This window comes from Sebastes fasciatus, chromosome 2 (assembly GCF_043250625.1).
Source record: "Sebastes fasciatus isolate fSebFas1 chromosome 2, fSebFas1.pri, whole genome shotgun sequence".
NCBI lineage: Eukaryota > Metazoa > Chordata > Actinopteri > Perciformes > Sebastidae > Sebastes > Sebastes fasciatus.
The window spans coordinates 36,231,144-36,258,374 of NC_133796.1; the positions used below are offsets into that span (position 1 = coordinate 36,231,144).

General features: G+C 40.3%; 1 protein-coding gene across 3 annotated transcripts in view; it reads right to left on the minus strand.

Moving 5' to 3' along the window:
- Window positions 1–269: 269 nt before the first annotated feature.
- The window catches only part of bbox1 (butyrobetaine (gamma), 2-oxoglutarate dioxygenase (gamma-butyrobetaine hydroxylase) 1), a 33,855-nt gene continuing 6,893 nt past the window's right edge, over window positions 270–27,231 (minus strand). For 2 of the 3 annotated variants that reach the window (XM_074622377.1, XM_074622371.1), the window contains 6 exons: window positions 25,760–25,874; window positions 6,534–6,732; window positions 5,547–5,652; window positions 5,175–5,371; window positions 4,157–4,323; window positions 270–2,285 (listed from right to left, as the gene is read on the minus strand). In XM_074622377.1, the coding sequence (XP_074478478.1) occupies window positions 2,125–2,285; window positions 4,157–4,323; window positions 5,175–5,371; window positions 5,547–5,652; window positions 6,534–6,732; window positions 25,760–25,874 (945 nt within the window). In that variant the 3' untranslated portion in view covers window positions 270–2,124. The remainder of the gene's footprint in view (window positions 2,286–4,156; window positions 4,324–5,174; window positions 5,372–5,546; window positions 5,653–6,533; window positions 6,733–25,759; window positions 25,875–27,231) is intronic. The other variant, XR_012592225.1, reaches the window with a different exon arrangement.

Here is a 27,231-nt window from a genome sequence, read left to right on the forward strand (position 1 = left end):
ATTAAATGTGCAAAATGCTTTTGGAAGTACATCCATATCGCCATTGACATTTTTTTTAAGATGCATAAAAATATGTTAAAGCGTTCGATTTTGTAGCAAAGAAGATGAATAAGAAAATCCATCCATCCATCCATCTTCAACCGCTTATCCGGGATCGGGTCGCGGGGGCAACAGCTCCAGCACATAATAAGAAAATGCTGATTCTTATTTTTCAGTAACAGCAGTGAGTGAGCAGGAAAACAGAATAAATCAATCACAAACTGGCCGTATTGAAACATGAGCACATTGTGCTGTTTAATAACAGTTTATGGGTATTTGAAGGATCAGTTTACTTATATTACAAAATAGTATTTTATCACCTAACCCAGGTAACCGTGTACATAGTTTGGGATCTTGTATGCTCAGCATACCTTTGTCTGAAACTTCTGGGGTGAAAGACATTTAACATGTGCTGCTCAAAACATTGAAAACCTCCTGATACTCTGGATAACCCACAGAACTGTCAAAAGTTTTGGCAGGAACTATTTCTTTGGTAAAAAAAAGTAGTTCCACAGTGCGATCTGTGGATTATCCAAGTAACCAGGACATCATAGATCATCAAAGATAAATTGCTGTTGAGTTTTTCTAATGTGGTTTCTCAATCCTTACCTAAAATAAACAGACTGGTTTTCAGCTTAATGACAAACATTTTTCAGATAAACCCAATTTTTTTTTACATGTTTTATTTATTTTATAAAGATTCAGATTAATCCTTCTGTTTGTCCAAAAAAATTTCAAATCTGGAAATGCCGGTAGGCTGTATCTCAAAACCTCATCACATAAAACCCAAACTTTCTGTTTGGCCAGGTGCCATTAAGGTTAAGTGGAAAGTACACATTTTTGTCAGTTGGTTAAACTGACCTTTTAAATTCACAACTGCAGATACTTCTCACTGCCACTTCTAGTACAACTACTGTACTGTAGCTTAAGGCACTTTTTAATTCAGACTGCAACTCTACAGAATGAAGGGGAAGTCAAGGACATCCTTTGTGTAGGCACATGATTGAACAGGAGAGGTAGCAAGAACAAGTTTTACATTACAAAGGGAGTGTGTGAAATCACTGCCTCGTTCACTACTCTCTTTATACAATAATAGACACTCAACAGTTTACTGTAGTGTGCAATAAGTTGAAATTTCAGAATTATCGTCAAAAAATTCAGAAGTTAGTTAAAGGGATAGTGCGGGTATTTTGAAGTGGAGTTGTATTTTCACCGCTTTATCTTGCCGTCAGATAACCCTTTCCTTCTCCTTTCCGACAGGGAACTGAACTGAAAGTGAAACCTTTCTAAGCTCTCTCCAAAGCCAGCAGGCTCAGATGACAAAAACAGTATAGATATGTTTCACTCTCAGTTCAGTTCACTGACGGAGAATATTCTAAATATAGCGTACACTTAAACGGATGTCAATTCTTTAGGTAAGTCTTTCTTCTAGGTGGCTAAAATACGTTTTTCTGCCGTTCCTGTCCACAACACTGTATTGCTTTGCTCCAGCGCTTCTGTCTGTTTCTCCAAGCTGGGGGCGTGACGACTGTCATCTACTGTAAGTAATAAACCTACTATGGATAAGTACCTCATACAACCCCACTTCAAAACACCCGAACTGACCCTTTAATATGGAGTGATTTTGAGGCAGCCGTCTTCAGCCACATATTTAACCACAGAACTGGGAATGATGAATTATGTATTAAAAAAATTATAAATTACACAATATCAATCGGAATTTGGTGTCCTTAGGAAAATGTATAAACCCACTTAGTTAAATTTAAGCTTATAAAACGTATTTGTCACTAGTCACTATGACTGAATCCAACAGCACCTTCAAAATCTGAAAGCAAGGTGTTTTTCATCATCTTTGCATTGAAGCGTTGCACTATGTCACATGTTTGAAAAGTTGCTTTCATCATTTAAACTTTGCAGATTTTGTAAAGCATCCTCACTCTAAAATCGTTGTGCAATTCATCAGGTTGTTTCATTTATGATTTGATGCTTGACTTCCTCAGCGTCAGATTTAGCTGTTGAGAGCAACATTTAGCTCAACTTGCAGTTTAGAGACGCCCAACAAAAAAGATTGGCTGTTTCCGGAGCTCAAATATTCCCGTGGACCGAGCTGCGGAGTATCCGGAGGCGAGACATGACTTCATCCCAGTCCAGGTAGGCGCCCTCCAGGTGTCGCAACTTGTCTGGCCTGCTGACGTAGTTCTTCCGCCCGTGCATCAGACGCCAGTTATCAAAGATCACTACGTCGCCTGAAACACAACAAATCCAAAACATCATTTACGAAGGTATGAGGTATATTTCATTAGATCTTTATTTCAGTAAGGAATTACATTTCGTCAAAATAATGTAGTTTGTTAACGGTGCTAAACTCCAAATTCAGAGCTTATTTATAATTGAGGGATTGCCTCCACACGGCTCTCAACATGGTGACAGCTGAGCTGGTGGCTGGCAGCTAATGTTGCTAACAGCACAAACAGTGCAAACACGACGACGACACCGTCGGTTGAGACGGTATTATCAGCTGTAACCGCCGTATAAGCAGTGCAGAGCAGCGGTGATTAGTTAGCCAGCGGGGCAAACGGACTCACGTGCACGCACGGCCAGACCGGCTACGTAAACAAAGCACAGAGACGCTCGGATTACAAAACACACAGGAACGTGACTTCATTCTCTGCTCAGGTAGACATTAACCCACTATATCTTTACACAGACAACAGTTGTTTGCTGCTATATTAATGCTCTGAATTTCAAAATAAGCACCTTAATGAAATGCTTCTTGGCCTTGGAAGTAACAATCACTGTTAATCAGTGACTACTGTAGGTAGTAAACTAGTCAGCCAGTCGACAGACATGCGAACGTTTGCATCTTACGTTAAAGCAGATAAACACACTGTTTAAAGGACCAATATGTAATATATTTACTGTAATAAATCATAAAATGACATATGATATGATATTTCATCAGAAATTAAGGACACATGCTGAATTGAAATACTGGCTTCTCAGACAACAATGCTACGGCCAGGATGTTCTCCTGTGAAATTTCCATTCCGGTCCAGGAAGTCTGTTTTTGTTTTGGCCGGTGTGATCCCGTCCACTGCACATTTCAACACCCTGTCGCCACATATGAAACAAATTGACATACAAACACAGCCTTCAGCAGCTGTGGCAGCAAGCACATCGGCACATCTCTCTGTGGTCCGTGTGCAGCTGGGTTATCAAGGCAGCCAGTATTTGAGACACACCGCCGGTGAAATGATTCAGACTGCTGCTGGACAGAGGCAAATGCGGTCGTGTCTAGAAGGTAACCCTCCAACTGCAAAAACCTGCGCTGCAATCAGTCACATCGGAGGAGTGGACGGTTCAAGGCTCCAATTTTTTTTAATTTGGACTGTGTTACCCATTTGAAACTCAAGCGGTCAGTCCTACATAGTGTTCCTTTAATCAATTTCTTAAACTTTTACTTGTGTTTTTGAAAGATTAAAAAAGACCTCCAAACTGCTAATATGTCTCTCTTACTACAGCTTAAAGTAGTTTGACAGTCCCGACAAGCCTAGTTACAGTTGCTGCGCTATGTCTGGATAATTGCTGTTCAGGTGAGGGGTTTAGCCAAATGTATTTTCATCGCGTCTCGCCCCTCTCTATGACGGCAGGCTTTGGGGTGTGGCTACTTGGAAAACAAGTTTAAAGGACACGTTTGTTTGAAGCATCTCAAGGCCGCGTCGTCAGGATGGATGCTTTCCAACATGGAGGCTTGAACCCTGCGTCTCTCTACTGACAGCACCATGCTGCTACACTGGGATGTCCTTAGACTCATACAATATCACTACTTCATCTCTGTCACTTGGCGTGGCAGACTCTTTGCAGAGCAGTGATTATTTAGAGAGGGTTACACCTCACATGAGGTAATTTAATCTGGTCTACAGTGACAGAGGTCACATTGACTCTCTGATGTCATTGTGACCTTGATGATGAGGTTGTTGTACGTCAATGTACCGGTACATGTTCTGTTTACTACGAGCCTGAGTATTAGCACTTTTACTGTGATTAGAGGGCTTTACAGGTACATTTTCTGATATTTGTATTTATGTCGGTAGAGTTTTTAGAGGTGCACACTGACCTGGCATCATTTTGTAGGTGACCACGTTCTCTGGTCGGTTCACGATGTCCGTGAAGGCCTTCAGCGCTCTGTAGAAGGGCTGAACTTGATGGAGGGGGAGGTCCAGCACCGAATCTCGGGTGGCGTTGTTGAAGCTTATCCTCGTAACACAGCCCTCGGCGTTAACGCTACTCAGAGAGGAAGAAGACGTTCAATGTCAAACTAACATGACTCATGAGTTTTAGAGTTGAAACTATTCGTTGATTAATTGATTGGATGCTCAACAAAAAAAATTATTGGCAACAATTTTGATAATTAATTAATCAAATAAGTCAAATACCAAGCAAACGTGCCAAATTCACTAGCAGGGCTAGTATTAATTATTTTTCATTATTGATTAATCTGATATAATCTGGATTTGGTATATAAAATTTCAGAAAATAGTGAAAACCAATGTGATGATTTGCTGCTTTTTTTCAAAATTGCACATTAAATATTTTTGGATATTTGACTGAAAAAAATTGACAAAATGTGCAATTTGAAGACATCACTTTGGGCAATGGAAAACTTGCATTTTTCTCTATTTTCTAACATTTTAGAGACTCAAGCATCAAATCATCAATATATTAATCAATTATGAAAATAGTAATTTGGTTGCAGTCCTTTTACCCAGAAAGGATTCAAAAGCCTCATTTATTTATCGCACATTAACTAAAAATCAACTCTACGTGGCCAAAAGTATATGGACTCATGAGCATTAGACCACATAGTGAACATTATTATGCAACACTCTTCTGTTCCACCTGGTGTTGGAGGCCATATAGAGTATATATTTTGGACATAATAATTCTGAACAGCAGATGGCAGTGTCCCATTTCCAATCACACACACAAACTCCACTGCATCTTTTTTTCTTTTTCTAAATGCATGTCATTTAGATTTTTGCAAGGTCTGAATCTTTGCTTCACACAGAGATAGTAAATGTGTGTGTATGTGTGTGTGTTAATAAAAAACAGTGATCTAAAAAAGCCCATCTTACTCGATGATGCATTTCTTGGACTGCAGCATGAAGTCACAGTAGTCCGACCCCGTGTCGGTGAAGTCCGCTTGGAGCGTGGTGAGCGTCCTGAAGGCTTCTGGGTCTTCTCTCCGCAGCACCTCGGCCATGTGGAAGCCATCCACCACCTCGCTCTCCCCTCCCTCCTCGGCCTGGTTGATGCAGTGCAGAACCTGCACCTACAACAAATCCAACACACACATGCGGCACAAATGCTCGTTTTACGACTCTAACGGCATAAATGCCAGCAATCGAAACAAACTTAAAAGCAGCACATAAATTCATAAGTGAAACCATATCTGCGTCGTGCAGTCTAATCCTCTAAATGGACCATATAAGTCAGATTTTACTCACTCCAGGTGTGAAGTACAATGCAGGGTAGTCTGTATGGGCACTGAGCCTTCCTGAAGTGTAGGCTACATTGTTTGCCATGTGTTTGTCCTGCACCTGCCATGTGTGCCTGAAGACAAAGATAACATTCATTACTAAACTCCACGTTAATTATTTAACTTTGGCTTTAAAGATAAGCAGCGACAATTAGGCTGTGTGGAGAAAAAGGATGAGATGACATGAACTTTGCAGGGATCCCTGCGGGGGGAAAGCGGGCAGCTTCACAGGAACGCTCAGACTGTAGTCTCTGAAGTAGACACTTCATTGAGATGCAGCAGGAGTCGAGCGCTAATGAGGTAAAGTTATCTTCCATGTTCTGTTTGCATGCCTCGTTTGGATGCCCGACTCGTAAAATGGTCTAGTTTCTCCAATGGCAGGCCTTCAGCTTTAGTCTGCAGTGTCTTTACTTCCAGCAGTATGAGCTCATCCGCTGGCAGTGGAAAAGCTTTACGCTCCAAACCTCTGTTCTGACTGAGTGCACCAGGTAATTCCTCTGGCTTAAAAAAGCTGGAATGCTCTTAGGTTGTTTTCCCCGTCTCTGTCCTCAAGTAATCAGCACTGCAGTAAGTCAAAGTGATGAACTCTGGTGCGATGAAAGGGCCAACAGACACTCTCTAAGCTTCTCCGTGGAAACTAAATGAATCAAAGCTACAGATAATTGACGAGTGGACACATTTTCCTAAACATTAATGTTGTAAAGTGAGAATCTGAGAACGTCTTTCAACAAAATATCTAGCTGCTTTTTCCCCCCCTTTTCCCCTATTTTCCCATGTAAATAAAAGCTCTTTTGTATTTAATTTTTTAATAATAACACTCCCTGGGCTCTGCTCCAGCAAAAATATGATCAGTGGAAAATTCAGCAGTTCGGGATTTAGTGGGGAGTCAGATTATTAAACAGTGGCTTGGCTGAGGATGACAAGAGAAAAATGGATGAACGTCACAGAGTCTTACCCGTAGTAGGTCAACCGGAGATAGCCAATCCTCTCAGCTAGTCTGGCCACTTGGCCTTTCTCTGCCTGCGCCCCCGTCAGGTAGACGATGCCAACGCGACGCAGGGCCATGAGCCAGGCCAGCGCAGCCTTATCGTCATGGAGGACTTCCTGGAAGTCGCCCGTGGGAATGTGCAGTTTGGAGTCCCAATAAAAGCGCTCTGAAATGAGAAAGGGGACATGGGGGAAACGTCACTTCATCTTAGTGGAGATTTACATACATACAGTGGTTTCTGTTTTTTTGTTTTGTTTGTCTGACAAGAAATAAGCTGTGTGTCTACAATGCACAGACATGAAGCTTTCCCACCCAACAGTCTGTCTTTGTCCTGTCCCGTCGCTGCTCTGCTCAACAAACAAAAGCTGCACAAGGACAGAACTGCTCTGTATCATAGCAACTTTATCAGATGTTACATACATTTTTTTAATGCACATTCACTCTAAGATATAAGTTTGAATTCGCAAAGATACCTAATGTTTTCACTAAAGACACGTCAACGTTATCCCATTGTTTGGTTGAACTGAAAAGGACCGGAACCATCCAGGTGTGCAGCAGGAATGAGCTACATTACAGTATAGAGCATGACCATTCCCTTATACTTTCCATCAACACACATCGCTAACTTTAGGAATCATTCTTTTTCCGAGATGGCGGAATGAAAGTTGAATAATGTGCCGTTAGGTGCTGTCTGGTGTGCTACAGCCAGAGGAAATCAAGTCAAGCATGAACTCACACTTTCTATTGAATGAAACACATTATTAATGTGTAGTTGGCAATTTTTTAGGCTTAAAAATGTAACTAAATATTTGAAAAAACATATTAGAAGTGAAGAGGGTCGCAGGTTCAAACCCGGCTTGGGGCCCTTCTGTGGGGAGTTTGCATGTTCTCCCCGTGTTAGTGTGGGTTTTCTCCCGGTTCTTCCCATAGTCCAAAGACATGCAGGTTAATTGTTGACTCTAAATTGCCCGTAAGTGTGAATGGTTGTCTGTCTCTATGTGTCTCAGCCCTGTGATAGTCTGGCGTCCTGTCCAGGGTGTACCCCGCCTTCGCCCAATGTCAGCTTGGATTTACAGCCCACCCCCCGACCCCGAATGGGATAAGTGGTTACAGATAATGGATGGATGGATGGATATTAGAAGTGGCTCGCGGTGCGACAGATTTTATGTTTGCTTTGTCACAAAAGGGAAGCAATTAATTTATAACTTCATTTTTGGTCTCCTGTGTCTTTCATTTGAAAACGATGCACTGCATGTGATAGTCTGCGCACAAGATGAATAGCTCGCTGAGAAAAGTCAGCCCGTCTCCGTCAGACAGACAGAAGTGGAAAGAATCCTCCCACTGCTCTCCACCCAGCTGGCTCGACTCCTTTTTCCATGCAGCCTCTCTCCAGTGACTTCCACAGAAACAGCTGCTAAGTACATTTGCAGGACGAGGAGGAGGAGGAGGAAAGTTTAGCTGAGGAGATTGTGTACCTGTCTGATCTTTGTGTCTCCTCCTTGTGTCTCTTTTCAGTACCCACCAACTTAAACTTTCCAAATGGCTGCATCACAAACACATTACAAGGTTAAAGCCAGCAGGAGACGGACACACGGCGAGGCGAGCTGAACTTCATGCATAATTTATCATCCTCAAGTGTCTAAAATGTTAAAAGACATTGCGACTGTTTGTTCTGAAGGCCATAAAGATGTACAGTAGCAACAGACCAACCGGTGATGAGGAATTTCTGTGCCTTGTTTTTTATTTTTAAAAAGGCAGGGAGGTACAAAGCACACCGGGATGCATCATCAGTCAGAAACACAGTGATCATCATGACTCGCAGACCTCCCTCCAGGCTGTTGTCACAAAGGATCAGCTTCTGGCCGCACAGTTCAAAAGGGTCAGGAACCTCCCGCTTGTTAAAACTTGTCAAGAGGGCAGAGGGGGGGAAACAAAGGCAGAGAAACAGGAAAACTGGGGCAAAGGTCATGCCTGAATGTTACAATTGCTCTCGTGAAACTGAACCTGGATGTCTTTTGCAGACACGCCGGTGTTTTGGCTCCACGGTTTAGAGTATCGCCCGTGACAAAGAGGCTACAGCGCTGGTCGCAGTGTGCACATACATCAGCTGTGCAGACCTGGCTGTAGTTCAGCTCCAATCTCATTTTGAACACCCTCGCTGCTGTCGAGGGAGTTCACACTGCGGCGGCCGGGTCGAACAAAAGATGAGAGCTTTGCTTGAATATCTGCCTTCTAATCATGTAATTAGCTCCGCAAATGTGCTTCATTTTTAACTGGGAAGGCTCATCACAAATCTTAGATGTGAAGAATCACAAGAAAGTTCTTTTTTTAGTTTCTTGTCAGCTCACACTGGCAGCAGATTAAAGAACAAATAAGGGCCCCAAACTGCTGTAGATATAAATCTGGTCAAATTTAGAGCCGATAAAGCAGATTTTTTAATTTATTTTTTTAAGTAATGCACATGACCAGTGTGTAGGATTTAGTGGTTAAGGATGCGTTAACACGTTATTGCCTTAACTTTGACAGCCCTTGTAAAAACGGGAAAGGCTCTTTCTAGAGCCAGTGTTTGGTTTGTCTGTTCTGGGCTGCTGTAGAAACATGGCAGAGGAACATGGTGTACTCCTTGAAGAGGACCCGCTCCCTATGTAGATATAACGGAGTCATTCTAAGCTAACGAAAACACAACAATTCTTAGTTTCAGGTGATTTATATTAAAATCATAGTTATGAACATTATATTCCATTTCTGCTTATAGATCACCCTAAATCCAGCTTTGAAGTACTTGTACTTTACATGAGTATTTCCGACTTCTACTTATTACACTACTTTCCACCTTATTTCAGATGGAAATACTCTTTACCACTGCAATTATGGAACAGCTACAGTTACTGGTTATTTTGCATCCTTGGTATTGGGCTTGTAAGACTTTGTTCTGGTCTGATGAACCTACAGAGAATTATCAGCTGTATCTGCAGCTCCCCTCGGCTCGATGGAGCTTCACAGTGAGTTACAGTTCATTGTTTAGTTGTCCGGCCTGCAACTTTTGTTTTTCTTCACTCTCACTGCTCTCATAGTGTCGTTTTCAGCCGCAGCAAACAGCAGTTTTCAGCGAACAAGCTCTAAAAAACACTGTACACTACCATAGACTCATAAGAAGTGGACGATGTCACCCATTGGCTTGTGGACTACAGTTTTGAAGCCTTGAGTTCGGCATTTTGGCCATCGCAATCTTGGTTATTTGCAACCAGAAGTGACACAAGAGGGTGGAGCTAAGTACAACCGAACGCTGAATAAGATGTTTTCAGGCTACAGAAAATGTTACAATTAACTTCCATGAACTGAAAGCACACCGTGAAAAGGTTAAAGTTGTAAGACAAAAACACGGACAACTCCCAGACCGGACAACGCCGTGGTAGCGACCTGCCAATCACAAGGTAGCCACGCCCTGCGTACCCTGCTTTTATCATCCCTTTGACTCTAAATGGGACCATAATTTACTAAATGAACATCACGCTGTATTGAAGAAGACTTGAAACTAGAGACTGAGACCATAAACTCATGTTTACAATCTTTACTGAGGTAATAAATCAAGTGAGAAGTAGGCTCATTTTCTCAGAGACTTCTATACAATCAGACTTATTTTTGCAACCAGAGGAGTCGCCCCCTGCTGGATATTAGAAAGAATGCAAGCTTAAAGCACTTCAGCATTGGCTTCACTTCTCAGACCCGGAGGTTGCCCACTGTTCACTACCTGCTCAGCACCAAACAGCAGACAGACAAAGTTAGAAACTAGCTGGTGAATATAGTGGAGCATTAAGCAGCTAAAGAGCCAGACATTTCCCTCAGGATTTGGTGGAGACCAAAAACAGAGCTCAAAGAAAGTGAGTATTATTTGATAATTACTATTAAATTTTATTATAGATTTCCATTCTCCAAGTGGCCAGAAAACCGACTCCAAATGAATGCTGGATGTGTACATAAGCTAAAAAAATAAGCCTATAACTGTTTGCTAAGTTTGGAAACTGTACGTCAATGTTGTGTTTACAGCTCGTTTCCACTGCTTGCTATTGCAGGTTTAAGTTAATTTGTTCATTTCAGTAAAACCACTGCGTATTTCACAGGACGGACCGTGCTGGTGTTTGCTTGAAGGGGCACCTCTGACAGTCTGACAAGATAGTATATGTGCATAATCCTCTCCCCTGTTTCCCCCCTCGGTCGTGGTCTGCTACAGTGGCTTTTCCAGATGAGGAAACCTGAAGCCGCGGCTCCCGTGGCTGTCAGGCAGCTCATGGCAGTTTGGCTCTCCCCTCTCTGTGCTCTGTTTAAGCTCGGAGGGCCGCGTCGCTCTCCTCTGCAGCTGGGAGCGCCTCCAAAGCTCCGTTTCAATCACTGCAGTTATCCAGAGAGCTTTTGTTTTGACTTGGTTAAGTTTTATCACAGAGCTCGGATCAGCTCACTTCAATGGGCCGTCTGTGGAATGCACAGTGGAGGGCTCACAGCCAGATGGGCAGAAACAACCTTTTTTTATTTTTTTTTGGAAAGAATAATTAGATTCAAGCTGTTGTTTATACTAAAAGCATATAGTAGGCTATTTTAGAGATTGCACTGAAATAAAATAAAATAAGATTGCCGTATTTCAGCTGCAATCTGACCTCCAAATATTTCATTCTTGGATTTGATTTTACTGATGTTTCAGTATAAATAATCCCAGTGACTACTCAGCGACAATTCAGTGGGAAATATTGTACTTTTTACGCCACATTTATTTAACAATTGCAGTTACTTTACAAATTAAGATTTCATACACAAAGCATATGATGATTTTATAAATTATGATGCATTTCTATAGATTAAACTACCCAACAGTAGCTATAAGACATAAATAGATAAATTAGCGCCTCGACCAACTATAACAGTAAAATGCTGCTTACACATTAATTCATCAGTAATAATCCAATAATGTCATGTACAATAGTATAACACTCACAGAGAGCCATTTCTCTACATTATAAATACTTTTTCTTTTGATACTTTCAAATAAATTTTGCTCATAATATTTATGTACTTTTTATTAAAGGGTCATTTTGGTATTTTTCAACCTGGACCATATTTCCCATGTTTTTGTGTCTAAGTGACTAATGGGGACAACAATTTCTGAAATTGGTCCAGTACTGAGGGAGAACGCTGCAGACAGTAGCCGCTCACAGGCTGCAATGTAATCCCATCGGGGTAAACTGGCACCTTAATTTACGTCCACTAAAAGTGCTTGTTTTTGCAGTGAATGTTATTATAAGTGTCTGACAACATTATGGAAAGAGTCTCGCTCAAGGAGAAGTCTCGTTCTGAAATCTGGCGAGGTGACGTGTTGAGCTGGAGTGCCAGCCGGGCAGATTTTTTGTGTTGGAGTACAGAAAGCTTAGCTTAATGTTATCTAAAAGATTTCAATGTCATGGCTGAATATTTAGATGATTTTGACAACGTGGATGAGTTATTTGAATTCAATGGCTTCCGTATTTACTTGAGCCAGAGTATACGGATATTCAGATTTCACAATGAAACTTCTCTGAGTGAGACACACAGAAACAACCAGACCGCATCAAGCAAAAGGTAAGAAAAAGGATTCATTTCTCGATAGGGTGCTTTCTGTAATGTTATAATAACAATCTGAGCCTGTCGGTGGCAAAAACAAGCACTTTTAGTGGACGTAATGTCACATAGACGCTGCTCCCTTGCCCTCACAGCTCGTTAAGCAGCTGCCGACTGCACCGTTCTCCCTCAATACTGGACCTATTTCAGAAATTGTTGTCCCTATTAGTCACTTAGACACAAAAACATGGGAAAATAGGATCCAGGGGTTCAAGTTGAAAAACACCTAAGTTACCCTCTAAGTGACATTTTCAACGCAGGAATTATACCCAAAACTGTATTCTTATATTGCAGTATTGCTGAATACTTCCTCCACCACTGAATAAAGCATCTTTTGACTGTCTTTCTCATTAATCACAGCAAGTTATACATTTTTAACACTGTTGCATCTCTGTTAATACACTTGTTAAGTGAATACAGATGATTTAAACCAGCCTGTTAACAGCTGCAAGAACAAAAGCTGTTTAATGATTAATGATTAGTGTTCTTGAGAAGGAATAGCACCCATTACATTACCATACTGCCAACATGTTGTGCATTCATTAGTGTTAATTTGTTCAGCAACTTGCCAAACTAAATTAGCCTGCCAAACTTAGAGCAACGAAACAACTTGTTTTAAAGAGGGAATAGCGCCATATTTGGTAACTTGTTGTTATTTATATCCATATTAACAAGTGTAAAATGTTTTCCCCATAACAGCCATAATCTGCATTTGCCACAAATGAGACTTTTTGTTTCTTCTGGGAGGATTGAGATTGTATTGGAGTAACTACAGAAAGTGCTTTACTCGTCAAGAAGAAAATATGTTTGTCATTGCAGGCCTTCATAAAAGTTATAAATTATGAGAAGTTTCAAAGTAATCCCATGTTTAACCACACCCATGAGTCCAGACATTTTATTTCTCTTTAGGGTCCTTTCCATAATGTTGTCAGACACTTATAAAAACAATCTGAGGCTGAGTCAGTGGCAAAAACAAGCACTTTTAGTGAACATAACGTTACACTGACACTGCTCACTTTTCTCTCACATCTCGTTTTGCAGCTGCCGGACACAGCGCTCTCCTTCAATAATGAACCAAATTCATAAATTGTTGTCCGCATTAGTCACTTAGACAGAAAAACATGGGGAAATATGGTTGAAAAATACCTAAGTTACTCTGTAAGAGACATTTTCAACGCAGGAATTTTATCCGAAACTGTATTCTTATATTGCAGTATTGTTACTTTTACGTAAATAAAAGATCTGAATACTTCCTCCACCACTGAATAAAGCATATTTTGACTGTCTTTCTCATTAATCACAGCAAGTAATAAATTATTAACACTGTTGCATCTCTGTTAATACACGTGTTAAGTGACTACAGATTATTTAAACCAGCTTGTTAACAGCTGCAAGAACAAAAGCTGCTTAAAGATTAATGATTAGTGTTCTTGAGAAGGAATAGCACCCATTACATTACCATACTGCCAACATGTTGTGCATTCATTAGTGTTAATTTGCTACGCAACTTGCCAAATTAAATTAGCCTGCCAAACTTAGAGCAACGAAACAACTTGTTTTAAACTTGTTGTGATTTATATCTATATTAAGAATTGTAAAATGTTTGTAATGTGTCTCAACTGGGAAAGAAGAACATGTTTTTGTCATTGCATGCCGTCATAAAAGTTATAAATTGTGAGAAGTTTCAAAGCAATTTTTACTACACCCGTGAGTCCAGACATTTGAAAAGCAAAAAATAAACTGTGTTCCTAGTTATATTTCAGTTAACAATTAGCATGTGTGTTTGCGTTTTCACAGTGTACATAATGTGTGTGTGTGTCAATAGAGCTTCGTGAAACTCACTCCACCCTCCACTAATTGGACAAACACACCTTTATCTATGAAACCTACCTGGATGATAGAGCAGCCAACCTCTGCACTCCCAGTTTGGAGCAGACAGAGTGAGCAGTGTTGTCTCACTGGAGAGCTGCAGGCCGTCCACACACACTAATCCAAACACAACTCTTTCTCCATCAGCAAGTTTAGCTTCCCCAAATTATACTGAGCCTTGCAGTAGTTTGTCAAATCATGTCCCTTTTGCCAACTTATACTCAATGCTTTCAGTATTATTCAAAGCGCCAAGCGGGAGGTCTGGCTTGCCAGAGAAACGAAAAATCCAATCATTATAATCGCCAAGCTTTCAGTGCAGTCTGATGTAAAGGTGTTGAAATTTCAAAAGAGATGACAAAGAGAAAGGATTTAACCCAAATATAGTTGATCCGTGAAGGAATTACAGGAATATATACGGTGAAAAATAAACTGTGTGTGGGTGAAAAATAGTGAAATCTGTTGAAAGGAGGCTTAATTTCTCTTGAAAGACACATCTGGTATGTGGAAGCTTTGGCTGACCACCATGATTTTTGACAAATTTGAATGGTCAACAGTCCATTATAGCACACTTCACAATGATAAAAGCTAATTTTGATAAATGAAACACTAATAGTTTACAGTTTAAACTCCTTGCAGGTTAATAACACACCACATGTACACGTGTATGTAAGCATGTGTTCTGCTGAAGCTGTAAATGGCGTGTGAACTGACTGTCAGGTTTGGAAAACACTTTTTCCGTGGATGGCCCTCCGCAGCTATGTTTCCAGGAGCCTTTTCTGTCAACTGACGAGAGATGACATAGACGGCTAAATTCAGACCAGATGGAAAATGGGAAACACCAGCCAAGACGGGGGATTGACAAATCAGCTGCTACTTGGCTGAGTCAAACCACTCAAACCTTATCTCTGTAGCACCTACCTGTGTATATGTGCAGGTATGTGCAGATCAGTGTGCTTTGCAAATGACTGACAAATTTATGTAATCAGTAAATTGAAGAGTGAGAAATAAAGTGAGAGAGTACTTCGAAGTAGAATGTAGAACTTAATATGTTAAAAAAGAAAGTAAAAAAAAAAAGATTTAAGTTTAAAAGTGAATAAGAATGGCTTAAATAAAAAAACTAGAATTACCACCTCATGGTTGTATTCCTCCGCAAACCAGTCAAGTTGCAGTTTACATCCATGTCTTCCCAAAATGTCATCACTTCATCATTTTATCTTGTTTGAAATCTATTATCTATTATCTTTGTATGAAATTGCCATATTTAGCATATGAATTATTGTGATACGGCCAAAAATGTGTTTTGTGAGCTCACAGTGACCTATAACCACCAAAATCGAATCAGTTCATCCTTTAGTCCAAGTGGATGTTTGTGCCAAATTTGTGAAGAAATTCCCTCCAGGCGTTCCTGAGATATCTCGTTCACGAGAATGTGGTGGACGGTAGGGGTGTAAGAAAATATCGATACACATGAGTATCGCGATATTATATAGATTCTCCAAAACACTGTATCGATTTTTAATTAACCTCTTAAAAACCCGACGGCCGGCTGCTATTCGATCTTTTGGAGGTTGTAGCGGGCTCAGTTTTTAAAGCTAGTGTGAAGTTACTGGTGATTTTAGACTCTTTATAAGGGTGCTCAAGCACACCTAAATTTCATCTCAGCACCCCTAAAAAATAACTATTAAACCCTCTGACACCCACGGGATCGTCGCCAATCCCGGCTGACATTACTGTCTTTAAGAGGCTGCCGCGGGCTCAGTCTTAATGCTTGAAGCTAGAGTGAATATTGGCATCATATAAAACTAGAAAAATGGAAGGAATCTATTGGTACCAACCATGTCATACTAGCTTGTCGAGAAAGAGGCTAAATAACACTCCAGAGTTACAATAAATTTTGGCGAGGAAAAACTGGCATGGCGGTTTTCACAGGGGTCCATTGACCTCTGACCTCAAGATGTGTGAATGAAAATGGGTTCTATGGGTACCCACGAGTCTCCCCTTTACAGACATTCCAACTTCATGCTAATCACATGCAGTTAGAGGCAAATCACATGCAGTTTTTTGCATGCAGTATAAAGGTGTTATTTTCTATTCTAAAATGGTAAAAATCTCAAATTTCTGGTGTGTACTTTATACTAGGACAGTTTTCCTAAAATTAAATTTAAATCACAATATATCGCCTTGCTTACTGTATCGCAATATATTTCAATATATTGAATCGTTACTCCAGTATCATGATTCGTATCGTATCACCAGATTCTTGCCAATACACAGCCCTAGTGGACGGACGGATGGACGGAGACACGTACAGTACGTGCAACAGACAGACAGACAGACGGACAACCCGAATGCCTCCAGCCACAGCTGTTGCTGGGGTGGAGGTACAGAAAAGTGTTTAAACAGACTAAAAGCCAGGCTAAAAAAGTGTTGCATGTATATTTAAAGATACCACTATGCACCATTTTCAGCTCCCCTTACAATAGGTCCTTGAGCAGAATGTCCTAAATAGCTAATTATATTCCAAAACATATGCGGACACCGAAAGTATACGTGCAAACTGTTCTGTTTCCATGACACTGGGACACAGGGTGCCTGCATAGGCAGATGGGTCGACACGTGCAAACTGCTTGTGGTCGTAAATTTTCATCTGCAGACGGACATTCACAAAGAGTAAAGCAAAGGTCCTCATGGGCAGATGACATTTACACATCACTGACCTTCATGGCTACGCGGTTGTGGAAATGATTATTTGTCCTTAATGGTTTGGAGCATAAGAGCTACAAGCTGTTGCAGAAAACGTTTTCATCCTGCACTTTAAAACAATTCATATGCTTCTTCAGAAGTACTATTCTCCATAGATTTTAGTGAAATCTGTACAAAAACAAGCAACAAAGAGTAAGGCCTTAAAAATGGGTGCGAGGTGTGCTCTTCTTCTGGACCTAGTCGGCACTCAGGCGGCCATTCTGGATCAACTTTAACTGATTTATGACATTTTTGGTAGACAAAAGAGTCTACTAGAGATCATCTGTCTGTATTGGTATTGAAATGTATTACCTAGTACCACAAATATTGCCACAGTCTACTATAAAGTACACACTACTGAGGAATATTTCCCACTTTGTATTTAGGGCATGCATGGCCTTTGTCAGATTTTTGACCGCTTCACAGATATTTTCACAATGCTAAGATTGATTGAGACCAGATAGTTATAAAGACATGGTGAAGTGCCAGAGATTTCCGTAGGGTTAGAAATTGTTCAGGTTTTTTGGCTATGACTAGTAACTAGGGTTGTTTTTTTTGGCAGGTTAGAGGAAGATATAACAGAGACAGCTGTCACAAAAACTTTCCTACAGTAAATTTCACAAAATCTGTCTAGCATACTGCTTTCAAAGTCTCCTAAGCTTTTACATACTTGCATTATATTTTGAAACCGTTGGACTAAACTACACCGTAAGGTATTACAGACTGTGAAACTCCCCGTCGTCTCCAAGGTCAAGAAAGAACTTTCTAGAATAAAAGAAAATCTATTATTATTAAATCTGTTATTGTCGTATTGCTGTTTACTGATGGCTTGATATAAAAGCAGCGGTATTGATCAATACAAGTGCTAAGGTACCAAACACAAGGCAACTAAATTAAAAACAAAATCCCAAATCTAATAGGTGCAAGAACAGAACAAGAAGGATAAAATAAACTTTATTAAGACCGACGCATCCGAAACATGGAGCTCAAATTGAGCTTGTGTTCTGTTACTAAAATATTTAATTAGTAGGGCTGTCAAAGTAAAGATAATAATGCATTAACGCAACTTGTGATTTTTAGGTTAGGTTTAGGTTTTTAGGTGAAGGTACTGGCATCATATGAAACTAGAAAACCCTAGGAATCCATTGGTACAAACCATGTCATACTAGCTTGTTGCTAAAGGATGAGAAATAACGCTCCAAACTTGCGCTAAATTTTGGTGAGGAAAAAAACTGGCATGGCAATTTTCAAAGGGGTCCCTTGACCTCTAACCTCAAGATATGTGAATGAAAATGGGTTCTATAAGTACCCACGAGTCTCCCCTTTACAGACATGCCCACTTTATGATAATCACATGCAGTTTGGGGCAAGTCATAGTCAAGTCAGCACACTGACACACTGACAGCTGTTGTTGCCTGTTGGGCTGCAGTTTGCCATGTTATGATTTGAGCATATGTTTTATGCTTTTATACTATGGACAATCATGTGATTAATTGCAATTAAATATTTTAATCGATTGACAGCCCTAAAAGCTAGCAATCTACTGGAGGAACACGAGGAACAAAAACAATTTGCAAATGATTATAGTAAACAGGCGAGTCTAACTCTGAACTGCACATGGTCAAACTACCATTCAACCATTGTTGCTTGCTATGTAAAAGTAGCACAACGAAATGTGAAAGGGGCCACTTCCATTAGTACAACTTGATGCAGTTACTCTGAGTGATCACAGCAAATGACTCAACTTGTCACAGAAACGGCATACCATTAAGCCTTGTTGAGGACGAGTAATCCACTGAATAAGGGAAATGTTGTAAGGGCAAGAAGACAGACTCCTTTCACAAACTACCGATGTGAGTTGGTGGATAAGTGTGTGAGTAAAGGCTGTGAGCTATGTGTTTGTGAGCTATATTTTTACTTTTTTCTAAAAATCCATTTAACCTGTTTCCCATCCCTCTTTTAAATACCAGTGACATGAAATTAGTCATGATTCCCACCCCGACTAAACAAACATGACAGGCGCAAAATGGGAGGCCTGAGACGATGACACGGTTCAAATATTAAAAGCATCTGGCAGGCGTTTGAGTAAGCCACTGACAGATTTATCGGTGAAAGGAAGAGTCGTCGCAGATAAGGTTGTGAGTGACATGTTTTTGGTGTTCCCGAGAGCAATGCAGCATCATCACTCTCCTCTACGTGACGTGAAAGGTTCAAAGTGCACATGACGGCAAGAAAGCACCATGTGTGAATTCCAAAGGTCCTGAACACATCTATGAATGAGATGTGATACTCGTGCTGGTGATTACAGAGACAAACAGAAACACATAAATCTGACAGGATGCTTGTCACATAGTAGTTGGCTAATTAAATATTTGACTAAAGGTGCCAGCTGCTGAGTGGCCCATAAAGATGTTTGTCCAAGGAAATAGAAATAAATGAGCCACACTAGTGTAGGCTCTAGGCTTGGGAATCACCAGAGGCCCCATGATACGATGTTATCACGATACTTAAGTCACGATACGATGTTATTATGATTTTAAACATTTTGCGATAGGAGTATAATATATAATGCGATTTAATACCTTTTTTCAACTGTAAATTATGCAGTTTGTAAACATCTGTTTTTATCTAATAAGATACAGTTTTCATCTGCTCATCTCAGAGTTTTCATTCACAATTCTTGAGGTCAGAGGTCAAGGGACCCCTTTGAAAATGGCCATGCCAGTTTTTCCTCGCCAAAATTTAGAACAAAACTTTGAATTGTTATTTAGCGCTCTTCCCGACAAGCTAACATGACATTGATTCCTTAGGCTTTCTAGTTTCATATGATACCAGTACCTTCATTCTGAGCAACTCTAGCTTTACAACTGAGCCCGCTACAACCTCTGAAAGACACAATAGCAGTCGGATTGTTAAAAGGTTTTAGTCTTTATAATAAAAGATCCAATACTTGACGTCCGTGTAACGATACAATATTGCCACGCAAAATATTGCGATACTATGCTGTATTGATTGTTTTCCCCACCCCTAGTATGCTCATTGTAAACAACACACTGTTAATACACCAAAGTATTGAACATTTTATTCTGACCTGATGATGGCATGAGATGAATAATCAGGGGCTCGCCAATTTTCACTAAAACCATCATGTCTGCACTAAATTGAACGATAATCCATCCAATAGTTGTCGTGCCATTTCAATCATTGAAATACAAGTGCACACTCTCTCTCTCTCTCTCACTCAACCCAAGCGGTCGAGGCAGATGGCCGCCCACCCAGAGCCCTGTTCTGCCCAAGGTTTCTACCCGTTAATGGAGAGTATTTTCTTGCCACTGTCGCACCTAGTGTATGCTCATAGGGGATGTCTTGTTGTGTCTCTGTAAATTATAGAGTACCGTCTAGCCCTGCTCTATATGAAAAGCGTCTTGAGATAACTTCTGTTATATTTTGACGCTGCATAAAAATAAATTGAATTGAACAAATGCCAACCTGCTGGTGGCGGTGGTGGTGGTAAAGTCAAGGTAGACTTTAGCGAATCACGCTCTGAGGATCATGAATGTCACAAAATTCATGCCAATCCATGTTGCAGATGTTGAGAGATATTTCACTGGATATATATGACCAGTTGAGGGAAACACTTAAGTTAATACAAAACATACCGAGGGGAACATAAATGTTTGAATCAAATTTCATGGCAATCCATCCCGTTTCCGACGTTTCCGACCGACAGTCATCGCCAGCCCTGGAGCCATGCCGTTACCTTGGCAACAAAACAAACAATGGACTGGGGGAGCCTCCTGTAGTTTATGTCTTTTGAAAATAAATGTCAATCAAGATTCCTGAATGAAGGCAGGAACAACTGTTTCTAACAAAAAAAAAACAGCATAGCTACCAAACGTGGCACAAATATGTGTAATAAAAGTGTTAAAATTACTAAAATATAGTGTCCAAACAATAACAACTGTGTATTGGGATATTAAAGACTTACTAAGAATATGTCTGTAACATGTCAGTCTCGGGCACCAGGCACTTTGAGGTTAAATTCCTGGTTACACATACCTACGGGCTCTGGGATTTGTTCGTTCCCAAGGAAGGAAATACTGACAACGGTGAGCTTGTGTTTGGTAAGAACATGCAGAGCTTTTCTTGACCCTCACTCTAAATCAGTTTTCCATATGGCATAGGCAGAAGGGGGTCTGAATGAGACTCACATTTATACAGATGTCAGCCCTTCAGAAGGTCAACTGTTTCACATGCAGACACGCTGCTCTTTGGTTCGGTTTTGTCTGGAGTAGATGAGCAAGGCCAATAAACTAGAGATGCTGACAAATCACATGTGCATCCAATATGACATTTGAAAATAAAGGCCTAATTGAGGAAGTGACTGAACAATTACGATGCGTGGAAAGTCATTTAAAAGTAAAATCTACTGTCTGAGAATTATGGAAAGTATGTTGTAGCCGATTTCTATATTTGAGACTGTATAACAGATTTAAAAGTTTTCATTATAATGTAATAAGTGTCCTTGAATAGTACCAGTTCCATGTCTCGCTCCAATAATAGCTGCTGCTGAACTACATACCGCGGTTTGAGTTGCACAACTCCATAGAAACGGTAAAAGCAGAAGAAAAAAACATTACTTTAGACATGAAAGCGGGAGGTATAGTACAAGCTGAATAATATCCCCAGAGCTCCAATTTTCATATTGACCTCACAGTGTCCCGTGAGTGCTTAACTTTCACTGTTCAGAACACTTTAACAGGCATACTTGGGCCTGTAAAGTCTAGGTGCACTGCATGAAAAAGGAAACAGAAATTCAAACTGTGGACTACGCTTCAGTGAGTTAGCGTCACGGAGAAGCAACGAGCGAGAATGGGAGCCAAAATCCTCGGAGGTGAACGCTGTTCATCATCCATCTTTTGAGAATGCAGACCTTTCCGGTATTTTTCGGTGCGAGGAATTTCAGGCTGGCACTCAGGAGGAAATAATTAAACCCAGAGAGAGTGTGTGTGAGCACGTCATCTTGTATTGTGTTTTGGTTTTTGAGCTTAGCAGCGTCTTCCAGGAGCACTCCTGGCTCTGAGCTGAGAGAAAAAAGAAATCTACTCTACACATAATGAGTATCTGTCTGTAAATTGTTATGAAGGGGATCTGTTTACACTTCAACATGAATGCAGGAGTTCTGTAACACGCACACACGTAACGTTAATCAGCCTGGAACAGAGCAGGAGCCGCTCAGCCCTGTGGGTCCTTCAGGACCACGTGTGTGTACACAAACCGACTACAGTCCATCCCCCGCTCCACTGAAATGCTGCTACCTTGTTCCACGGCTGAACTTTCTCCTCTGCTGTCTGGCAGACTGTAAAGCGTACTGGGCCATTGTTAATGTACTGTAAAATGAGTTCTCTTTCCAGTTTTTAAAGAACTTAACAACCCTGTTATGTTACTGAGAAATGTGTGGAAAGAAGAGTTTAAATCAGATCCTTTTTTTTCCCCATGAAAGGTTAGCAGAGAAAGTCCACTCATTTTCATTACACACACACACACACACACACACACACACACATCAGAGAGCTGCTGCTTAATTACATAATGGACGTTAACAACCCTTTTATTCACAACCACTCATTTCCTGCTGTTGCCACAGTATACCTATTACATTTCAATTAAAAATATATTTCTCATTTAATTTGCCCCTTTTTCACAATTAAGAGTTAAACACACCTCATTTAGACAATTGTGATGTTGTTCAGTGTGTCAGGCTTACTGTTTACAGCTAAATCTAAAGAGAGATTTCTCAAGTATTTAATGCTCTTATCAACATGGGATTGGGTAAATATGCTGCTTTATGCAAATGTATGTATATATTTATTTTTGGAAATTAATTAACAACACAAAACAATGACAAATATTGTCCAGAAACCCTCACAGGTACTGCATTTAGCATAAAAAATATGCTCAAATCATAACATGGCAAACCGCAGCCCAACAGGCAACAACAGCTGTCAGTGTGTCAGTGTGTTGACTTGACTATGACTTGCCCCAAACTGCATGTGATTATCATAAAGTGGTCATGTCTGTAAAGGGGAGACTCGTGGGTACCCATAGAACTCATTTTCGCTCACATATTTTGAGGTCAGAGGTCAAGGGACCCCTTTGAAAATGGCCATGCCAGTTTTTCCTCGCCAAAATTTTGAGCAATTGTTTAGAGCGTTATTTACCCTCCTTCGCTACAAGCTAATATGGCATGGTTTTTTTTTATTTCATATGATGCCAGTATCTTCCCTCTAGCTTTAAAACTGAGCCCGCTACAACCTCCGAAAGATCGAATAGCTGCCGGTTGCGTTAATGCGTTAAAGAAATTAGTGCTGTTAAAACTAACTTCAACAACCCTAATTTGAATACGGCAGTATTTGTTGAACTATTAAGGGAAGTCATGATGGAAACAATGCCAAAAACCTCTTAAGTGCATTAAAAAAAAACTACACTTTTTGTCATTTTACACTATTGTCAGAGGGAAAGTCTTTGTCATACTCTTTCAAAACCCAACAATAGGGATTAAACCACAAAGAATTCAACAGCAAAACATAAATGTGTGTTTATCTGCAATATTGCTAAAGCAGAAACTCTTGCACTTTCTTTTTTATACTGACTTCAAAGACAGACAGTAAATGTCACTCAGGAAAATATATAATTTCACAACAAACTTTCCAATATGGTTACAGTGGGAAGAAAATTAGATCCGCTTGTATTCTGCAATAATTTACAGTGAATGTGTTACTGTATTGGTGCTTTTGTTAAAAAAAAAAAAAAAAGAAGCTAAATTGGTGACACTGACTATTTCATCACATTTCTGCAGTGAAGAATAAAGCATTAGATTTGTCAGGTCATTGAGGATATAAATGGGCTGTTTGGATTTAACACAGATTGGATTGGACTTTGGACTGATATATGAGGATATACTTGGGGACTTTAATGGTAATTACAAAGGTCTGTAGGCTATGTGTTAAATATGACGTCCATAATGGCATGCGGTCACAGTATGGAAAGTGTCATCTGTGACGAGATTGTTTGCTATTTATGTACAAGCAGGTAACACTTGCTGCTTGCCAAGCAGACAAATTACTGTTCTCAGATATCGCTTTGAAAATGCAGTAACTCATGACAGTGTTTGTTCATCCTGTTAATTCTAAGACAGCTGCATTTTGATTTATGGCCTCTTTTAGAAAACATCTCTTCGATAAACAACAGGTAATCAATTAGAAGGTAATCATTCGTTTAGTTTCAAACCAGTGCAATCCAATCAGTAGGCCTTTTTTGTCAGCAGTTTGAATGCATTGTGTGTTTTTATTTTTTATCTTATCAGTACAGCACCACTGACTTATATACACATGGTAAATACATTTGGGAGGAGATGAACCGAGCTGAATATTCTACATAAAAAGCCCCTGACACATTCAACATATACACCTACGGCTGGGACACACTGGACGCTTGTTAATAGTAATAATCCGCGATTAAAAGACGGTATTAATTCATGGAGCTGTGCAAGTCACTGCATTTTCTACAACACCGTCCTGCAAATATTTTAGAATAAAAACCTTGTGCTAACAAATGAAGGAATTCTGTCCACAGAAAACATGCTGGAGGGCGTTGAGTGTTGAGTACAAAATAAATATTTACTTTTTCACATCTGTGACATATTCTACAGATGCAGACATTGAAACTGTAGTAATGTTGCTGGTATGATTTCAATATACAGTCAAAATATCATTTTCACTGTCTACTTTTGCTGTGAGTGGCACAGAAAAAAATAAGTAAGACCTTGAATCTCTAGAGGAGATGCAGCTGACACGCAGCCGAACATGGGTGCCGAAATAAAAAGCAAGAGATTCCGCGATGCACACGCAATACTCACGCATCCAGTGTGTCCTAGCCGTTAGTGGCCACTAGCTGAACTAAACTGTATTGCATTATATAGAGAGATTTTTGCTATTTTGGCCACCCTCATCGATATACATGAAGTGGACAAAATAATAGAAACACCTGTCAGTATAATGGCACCACAGACTACATCCTGTAGTGGGCGGCTGTGGCTCAGAGGGTAGAGCAGGTTGTCCACCAATCGGAAGGTCGGTGGTTCGATCCCCGGCTGCTCCGGGTCACATGTCGATGTGTCCTTGAGCAAGACACTTAACCCTAAATTGCTCCCGGAGGCATAGCCATCGGTGTGTGAATGAGTATTTAGATTAAATCCTGATGGGCAAAGTTGGCACCTTAGTAACCTCTGCCATCAGTGTGTGAATGGGTGAATACTGACATGTAGTGTAAAGCGCTTTGAGTGGTCGGAAGACTAGAAAAGCGCTATATAAGTCCAAGTCCATTTACCATCCTCCAAAATGACCACACGGTTGAATCAATACCTTTCTAAAACAGCTTCAACAAAAACTGATCATCATAATGTTCATGATGGTAGGATTTATTGCAGGACTTAGTATTAGACTAGGGCTGAACAATTGATCAAATATTAATCGCGATCACAATTTTGGCTTCCCACAATTAAATGAACATGATGGACTGAGATATTGATGTTTAAAATGTGTGCTCCGCTCATAGAAATCTGTGCTGAATACGCAAGAAAAATATTTTGTCCCTAAAATCAATGAATAATCGTGATAAATAATCGTCATCTCAGTGTTGATCAGACCAATCGTGATTGTCATTTTGGCCATAATCATGCAGCCCTATATTAGACTGCTTTCGTTTTTAACTAGGTGTACCTTATAAAGTGGCAACAGAGTGTATTTCTGTCGGACAAGTACCTGTAGAGCAGCAATACCTGCATAGAAAACGTGTTCCCTAAAACCAATCCATTACAGGAAATTCCACAATACAGACTTTTCCTTTAAATGAAAAAATGTGAACGCTAGACTCACCGTTGAGGAAAAACTCTTCTTGCATTGCTTGTCTGGCAGAAGCAGAGAAGCAGCGTTTCTTCAGCCACTCTGCATCAAAGACGCTGGCGTGCTGGTCGGGCCACACAATGGACACCTGTGGAGAGACAAAGCGTTTATTGATCCCAATAGGCCAAAATGTTTTAGCTCTTTTTCCAAGTTTCTACGCATTTTGTTTTCATAAGCCATCAACTGAAAGTGCACCATCTCTCTTTTCAAATAAACTGTAAGCGAAACCCATTTTTATTGACCGGCAATGATGAGGTCTGAATATTTACTTGGTATTCTGGTGGTCTTCCCCTTGAAGGTTAAGCTTTCAATGTGCTCTTTTAATTCATAAAACTGAGAAAGAAATGCATTTTTTTTTTATTTTCAAATGAGGATCTCCTATCTTCACCATCTGCTTTTTTAATACTTTTGGCCAGTGTCGCCATCTAATATTTTCTATAGTCACAGCCAAGCATGAAACCATTGCTGTGGTACTTAAAACACGTTTACTATAATAGATTATCAAGCATATCTTGGTACAGGAAAGTGCATTTAATTTTCATCTAGAAATCACAAATGGCACACAGTAGCTTGGCAGCAATGTCACGTCAAAGCAATCTATTTATAGCTGTGTCCCACTTCAGGGGCCGAATCCTCTACAGGATCCAAAGGTGGTTCCTTTGGAAGACTTAAAGGTCAGACTGAATGTGTGCTTCTGCCAAAATTAGATCATATAACCTCCCAGTTCATCATCAGGCAGTTGCCCTCAAACAGTCAGCAAAGGTTTAAATGCCATTTGTAAACTGGGACAAGTTTCATGATACCAAAGTTCAGTACAAGTTGTGTTGTTTAACTTTAACACAGGATGATAAACAAGAACTGCCCAGTAACGTCAGAAATTGTAGGGCAAACACAATATCAGTTATAAGAATAGTGTCATGTCATATTAGTCCTATAACAGTAATGATGTGATAGGTTGAGAAATAGTGTAATGGGATGTAGGGCTGCAACTAACGATTATTTTCATTGTTAATTAATCTGTCGAATATTTTCTTCATTAATCGGTTAGTTGTTTGGTTTATAAAATGTCGGAAAATGCTGAAAATCAGTGTTCTGTGTTTCCCAAAGCCCAAGATGATGTCCTCAAATGTCTTGTTTTGTCCACAACTCAATGGTAATCAGTTTACTGTCGTAGGGGAGGAAAGAAACCAGGAAATATTCAGGGCAGGGTGAGACGGCACAGCGAGCACTAAGCGGCGAGGTCCAGGCGAGGGTTGCTGTAAAGCGCCACATTCGCGCCACATTCACCCCGGGCCTTTTCAAGCCAACCCAGAGTCGGTTGTGGTGCACCACCAATACGCTCGGCGGGGGCCAGCCAGTCAAGTTCTCAAGAGGGGATCCTCCTACACCGAGCAGCCATCCCTGACTTGGGATGCACCGATCCGACTTCTTCAATCTCGATACCA